This window comes from Hipposideros armiger, unplaced genomic scaffold (assembly GCF_001890085.2).
Source record: "Hipposideros armiger isolate ML-2016 unplaced genomic scaffold, ASM189008v1 scaffold_284, whole genome shotgun sequence".
NCBI classification, from domain to species: Eukaryota; Metazoa; Chordata; class Mammalia; order Chiroptera; family Hipposideridae; genus Hipposideros; species Hipposideros armiger.
This window is the reverse complement of record NW_017731634.1, coordinates 1,684,769-1,691,287: the sequence shown is the minus strand read 5'-3', so window position 1 is coordinate 1,691,287 and position 6,519 is coordinate 1,684,769. Positions and strand designations below refer to the sequence as shown.

General features: G+C 65.1%; 1 protein-coding gene across 1 annotated transcript; it reads right to left on the bottom strand.

The window, feature by feature from the left end:
* Positions 1-66: 66 nt before the first annotated feature.
* Positions 67-6,124, bottom strand: TMEM240 (transmembrane protein 240). Its single transcript, XM_019658421.1, has 4 exons — positions 5,643-6,124; positions 5,268-5,374; positions 928-1,136; positions 67-797 (listed from the first exon to the last, which is right to left on the bottom strand). The coding sequence occupies exons 1-4, from the start codon at positions 5,697-5,699 to the stop codon at positions 649-651; spliced, it is 522 nt and encodes a 173-aa protein (XP_019513966.1). The 5' UTR covers positions 5,700-6,124; the 3' UTR covers positions 67-648.
* Between the last annotated feature and the right edge of the window lie 395 nt (positions 6,125-6,519).

Here is a 6,519-nt window from a genome sequence, read left to right as displayed (position 1 = left end):
AGTGAGGCTAGCAGGGCTTGGAGGCGTCTCGGGCTCAGAGGTGAAAGAAAAGACAGAGGCTGGAGCTTTCTGTACAATTTACTGACCAGCAGGGATGGGGTCACAGTGAGGCGCCGACCGGGGTGCCCTGGACAGGGTGGCCACTCTTGCCACAGCAGGGCTCAGGGGACTTATTGCTGGGCCGGGGCCTCCCCCAAACCCCTGTCCAACCCCCCCCCACTGCAACCCGCGGACACACAAGCCCCATGCACATGCTCCCGTGTGCAGATGTGGGCACGGCCCGGTCCGGCCCCCTTCCCTGCCCAGACCCTCTCCCGGCCTCTCTCCCCTCCCCAAGAACGGAGAGAAGGACACAGGCGCACAGAAAACATCCGGTTTTGAGTGACAGACGTGGTCCCAGGCCAGGCGCAGGCAGGACTGCAGGACACGGGAGTCCCCGCTGTCCCAGGCCCCTGCGCCCTGCCCAGCCCTGGAGACCTGGGCCCTGCCTCCAGACCTGCCCCACCCCCGACCCCTTTATAAAAAGAAGAGGAGACAGCACCTTCCGCTGGACACGCCCGGTGGCCGGGGCGCCTTGGCCCGGGGCGGCAGTCCAGTCCCGTGTACGTGGGTGCGGTGGCCGGCGGCCCCGCGAGTCCTGCGCCCGAATCAAAGGTGCCGCGGGCTCGGGTGCCCGTTGTGGTAGAGTTTCTGCTTCACGTGCACCATGTTCCCGGCCGCCTCCTCGAAGGGCCTGTGTGGTCGCCGGCCGAGCTCCCGCAGGCTGCACAGCTTGGGCAGCCAAGTCCACGAGCCGTCTGTGGGCGGAGCGTAGTCAGGGGGCGTGGTCAGGAAGGGAAGGGGCGGCGGCGGGTGTGGTCGAAGCTGGGGCGTGGTTGGGTGTGGCGTTGGGGGCGGGGCGTGGGCGGGGTGGGTGGCCGCACTCACCGTAGCGCCGGCCCGCCCTCCAGGCGCGCACGGCGCAGTGCAAGACGCCGTCCATCCACACCAGGAACCAGCTGATGCAGAAACCGAGCAGCAGCCCCAGCATGAGGTCGATCTCCTGCTTGGTGACGTTGTCTGTCACGAAGTAATTCTCGGAGGCGTCCACCACCGACTGGTCCCCGTCGTACGGGATCACGTAGTGGATGTGGTGCCTGCGGGCGGCAGGGCGGGCTGGCACCTCTCCCGGGGGGCAGCGGGATCCCTGCTGGGGCCTCTGAAGCAGCCCTTACGGGACCTGAGGTCCGGAAGGGCCAGCGGACTCACCCAGGGCCCTGGCCCCCAGGCAGAGGCTGCCCAGAGCGGGAGTGTGCGAGGCCAGCGATCAGCGTGAAGTCTGGGAGCTGGCCAGGGCTGTGTCTGCCCACGCACCCCTCCCGCCTCTGCCGGGTCTGGGGCGCAGCGGCGACCCTGGCGGGGTCACGGGAACCGTGCAGGTGGACTAGTTCCAGGGTGAGGGCCCAGGGCAGAATGTCCCTGTCTGGTGCTAGACACGGGGCTGATGAGGCTCCTCTAGGACAGCACCTCTGGCCTCTCCCTCCCAGCTGACACTCACTACACCTTTTCCTCAGCTTTTCCCATCCATGCCTTGCCAGGTGCTGTCAGCCTCATCCTCGCCCCGGATCTCTGGTCTTTTGCGCCTGTTCCCAATTCTGTCTGGTGCCCCATCCTCTCACCCCTTCTCCTGTGAGCACCCCCTGGTCCATACTCTGCATGGGTCTGCATGTCCCCCAGCTGCTCTGCTGCTCCCGGATGGACAGTGCTCCAGCTGTCCAGGGCCCCCTGGGCCGTGGTCCCTCCCCTGCATCCCAGCACCCACCAAGGCCTGTGCCATTCCTCTCAGCCTCCCTTCCCTGGACTGGTCAGACTCAGGCCACTGAACCCTCCATGCCCTTGCATGCCTCTGAGAGCCACACTGAACCCTCTCCACAAGGCTCCCTCAAGCCTCAGGCCTGCCTGGATCTCCTCCTCTGGGAAGCCCTCTGGACTTCGCGGCGTGGCCCCGCCCAGGAGACGGCAATCAGGACAATAGACTGGGCTTTCACCTCCCCCTGCTGATGAGAGAGCTTGGGAGCCCCAGGCACAGAGGGTTCCATGCACCCTTAGCCCCCAGTTATCCTCACCGGGTACAGTCCCTCCTCTTGCCCAGCAGTGCAGGGGTCACCCGGGGTCCTCCTGCCCAGGGGGCCACCTCTCCTGGTTCCCCCTCCTCCCCAAACCCCTTTGCTGGCTTCTCCAACTCTCCATCCCCACCCACTGAAGTCCCTGCCGCCCCCCACGCCTGCTCTACTCGGAGCTCCAGCTGCCTGCCTGGCATCTCCACGTGGGATCTAGACACTTCAAACTCACACCTAAAAATAGCTGCTCCCTCCCCAAACCTGCTTTTCCCCAGCTTCCCTCAGTTAGATGTTGACACCCCCACCAGGGCTTTAGTGGGGATAGGCCCTCATCACCCCACACCATGCACTGGCCATGCTCCACTCCTCCGCCCCCGAGAACCTCCCAGAAATGGAAACCCTACCAGTTCTCCGGCGTCGGCCACTGCTGCCCCTCTCTCACGGATGGCCCTGCAGACCAGCAAGGGCCACACGGCAAGTCCTCCCAGAGGGACCAGGGGAGTCCTGGAGCCCCCAGCCCAGCCCAGTGGAGACAGAGCGGGCAGGCCTCTCCTCACACCCACTGCTGCTCCTCCTGGGGAGCCCTGGAGGCCATCCTGCTCCACACGTCTGGAGTGTGACCAGTCCCAGTGGCTGGGGCCTCAGCCGCCACAGCCCCACTGGCCCTGGGTCAGTCAGCAAGGACTGCCTGACACCTGGCAGCCGTCACTTATCTGACCAGTTTGTCAATAGCCATTATGAATCACCAATAATTGATGGAAAACTATTGATCACCACCTAGAATGTGAGACAGCTGTCGGCCCCCCAGGAGAGGATGCCCTTGGTGACCCCTTAGTAGTCCCCGTCACCAAGGGCACGCCAGACACTGAGCATCACGGTCATCTCCTGCCCTCCCCAGCCTCATAGGCCTGGGGCCCCTGACGGGGTCCTCCTCAGGACCACTGCTCTGGTCAGGGCCCCAACCACCCCAGGTGGCTCAGGACCTCCAGGGCTTGGAGGTCACAGCCTGTGCCTCCACTGCTGGCCTGGCATCTGCAGCTCCTCGCCTGCCCCTTGCCCCCCTCCTTCCTCCAGGGCAGGGGCTCCAACGTGGGGGCAGGTCTCAGGTCTGCCATGTGCACACGTGTCTCTGTGGTGTGTCATACGTGTCCTGCCTGGACCACGCATGCCGCATGTGTCTACCTGAGGTCCGACGCATGTCGTGTATACACGCTGGCCACATGCACAGACATGGCGTGTATACCAGGGACTCAGGCCCCACACGTGTGCATGTCATGCTTGCCCTGGCACGAGCATGGTGTGTACCACACATAGGCACATGCACGTAGCTCTGCACACAGCCATCCGCTCTGCGGGCACCACGGCTATGCGTGGGTTGTGCACACAGCCTGTGGCACGCACACTTCAGGGTATGTATTTACATCCATGTTCTCTGCATAATTCTCCATGCAGGCACAGAGCAGGCATACCCATGTGTGCATGCTTACTCTGCACACAGTGTGGCAATGCGGGCACACGGTTTATACATGGTGCCATATGTGCAAAAGTACTCTACAGACTTGTTAATGCACGTGGGCACACTTGTCACCGTGCATGGTAATACACATGGACTGTGCATGCACATATATGTTGTCAATATATAAGAACGTTTTGTACACTGCTTTACATATCCTGTATGTCATGATGTGTACAAAGCACACACATGTGGACACATACACGCAGAGACACGGTCTATAGCAGGTGTGGTTCCCATGTTCTCTGTGCCCAGACATGCTAACCTGTGCACACAGGCCCTGCTCAGCTTGTTTTCCGCAGGCACCTATTTACACAAGGCCATGTGTGCTCTAGACGCTGTGTGTGGCGCACACACACCAGGAGCAAACACTCTGCGAGCACATCCTGTCTGCCCCCAGTGAGGCCACAGGCACATACATGCTGGTCACAGCACATCAGCCCCACACATGTCAATGTGTGTCACTCATGTTCCCAGAGCTCGGAGTCTGGCCCGGCCTTGTGCACACTGCCAGCCCCAGGAGGGTCCCCAGGTCACCCCAGCCTATACCCACTCAGTCACGGCTGCCCCAGGAGGCAGTGGGCTGACCTGGTCCTTTCCTGAGTGTCAGGTGTGTGCTCCAGGCAGAACACAAGGATCCCTGGGAAAGCATGGCCACCCACAAAACGCGATGGTCCTCGGCCAGCACGGGCCGAGGCTGGGCACAGCTTCTGCTACCTGCCCGGAGGCCACGTCCTGCTTCCACACAGCAGTCTGCACCCACAGGCATGGAGCATGCTGGGAGGCACAGGGCTGCCCTGCCACCCTGCCCCTGTGCACTGGCCCCTGGAGCAGGAGTGCAGGGCGGGGGTGAAGAGCACAGGCTCTGGGCGCCGTACCCCATCCCACACTAGGCGTGTGACCTTGGGCAAGTCTCTGCCCGCTTCCTCACTGATCCCAGCACGAGGGTGTCTGGTGGGGGTGAGGGTGTGCGAACATGCGCTGTGTACACACACGTATATGCAGACAGCACACACATTCGCGTCTCATGAGATGTTTATTTCGTACATGGATGTACAAACATGCATGGCCAGAAAGACTCCATCATTACATGTGCACACAATGGGGGTCCCAGTGGGCCTCAGGACCTGGGCTCCACCCAAGCTCGGAGTGACCTTGAGCAAGCTCCACCCCTTGCCTCAGTTCCTCCTCTGTGCAATGAGGGCTTGGGCCCTGCCCACCTCCACCATCTGTACTTCCCCTACCTTGCTCCAGGGGAAGTTCACGGCCACAGAGCAGGGCAGAGGCTGATGTGCTCCGTGGGCTTGGCCTGCACAGGCTCCCTCCCAGGACGCGGGGCTGAGCGGCTGCTCGCCTGGCCTCCAGGCCCTGGACCAGGAGGCCTGGGCCCCATCCTGCCCATCACCCTTTCTTTAAAGGCACGTTGGGAGGGGGTCCTGACTCAGGCGTGCTCCCCACGCCAGAACCCGGCTGGCTAAACCCCAGGGAACCGCAGGCAGCTGCACAGTCCTCCCCCACCGGGCCTGGCCGGCCAAAGCAGCATCTCCGGCCTAGCGCAGACCTGCACCGGCCTGCCTGGGGCTCCCCGCAGCCCAGTGAGCCCTGCCGCCCGCACATATGTGATCACGCGTGTGCCCCGCCGGGCGCAGACTCACCGGCCACAGTTGCAGTGGCAGACGCGGTCCTCGCCCCGCAGGTGCGGGAGGATGTAGTTGTGAAATCGGTCCAGCAGCGCGTTCATGTCCATCAAGCACGCGATGGCCTGGAAGAGCCCATGACCGGTCAGAGCCCAGGAGCAGGCCGGCCGGGCGCCCAGGTGGGGGCCGGCGAGCTGGGGCTGGGGGAGCGCGGACCGGGGGATGGGGGTGCGCAAGGCAGCCCAGGACGGGGAGCGCAGGCCGGACAGGGGGGAGCGCAGGCCGCGCGGACCGGTAAACAAGGCGCGGGAGGGGGAGGCGGCCGGCGGCGCGCGGGCGCAGGAGGCGGGAGCGGGTGGGGGGAGCAGGCGCGCGGGAAGCCCCTCCGCTCACCATCACGATCGACGCCCCCAGAATCATGAAGATCATGGTGTTCGCGCTCATGGACATCGGGCGGGGCCGGGCCGGGCCGGAGCGCCGCCCCCCGGCCCCGGCGCCCCCCCGGCCCCGGCCCGATGCTGAGCCCCTGGCGCCTCCGCAGAGGTCGGCGCGCCGCGCACCCACCGCCGCGGGTCGAGGAGGAGGCGTGGGCCAGGCACGCGCGGCAGGGGACGCGAGCGTGCCGGGGTCGCCCGGCCGCCGGGTCGCCGAGCTCGTAGCGCTCCGCTCCGCCCTCGGCCCTGCCTCACTCCCTTCCTCCCGCCCTGCGCGCCCGCCTCCGGGAGGGACCACACAGCCGCCCCGCCCCCGGACGCCGGCCCGACCCCTCCCTGGGACATCTGGTCAGTACCGGCCTTGGACGCCCGCCCGGGGGCTCTGGAGCCCCGGCCACGTCCCGACCCGACTGGAGATCGTGGTGAGGGCCCCGGGGTTACTTCCCTTCTCCCCGCTTCTCAGCCTAAGGTCCCTCCTCCTGGGCCCCCGGGGTCACGGGTGAGGGGCTTTGGATTGGCTGGTCAGCACCGGCCTCCTCCAGCAGCCGCCTTTAGCGGAGGGGCCTGCAGGGTCGCTGGAGAGCTGCCAGGGATATCACTCCAAAGCCATGGCCACATGGCCTGAGGACAGAGCCTAGCAAAAGCCAAAGGATGCTCACAGCGGGGGCAGGGCCAGCTTCAGCCCCAGGGCACTCGGGCTGGGCAGGGCAGCCTGGTAGCCCGGAGGCCAGGGTCCGCGGGCCTGCTCCGGCTGCCCGGCGATGCTGGGAGCCTGGGGACAGCACAGCACAGGGCAACACCAAAGTGGCCCACGCTTGCCTACAGGTAACCTGAGG

Bases quoted from the DNA above. Each gene is read 5' to 3' on its own strand.
- TMEM240 (XM_019658421.1), bottom strand. From the start codon at position 5,699: ATGTCCATGAGCGCGAACACCATGATCTTCATGATTCTGGGGGCGTCG. The intron at 1,137-5,267 runs GTGAGTCTGCGC...TGCCGCCCGCAG, and splicing joins TGCCACTGCAACTGTGGCCG to GCACCACATCCACTACGTGA. The intron at 798-927 runs GTGAGTGCGGCC...CTCCGCCCACAG, and splicing joins GAGGGCGGGCCGGCGCTACG to ACGGCTCGTGGACTTGGCTG.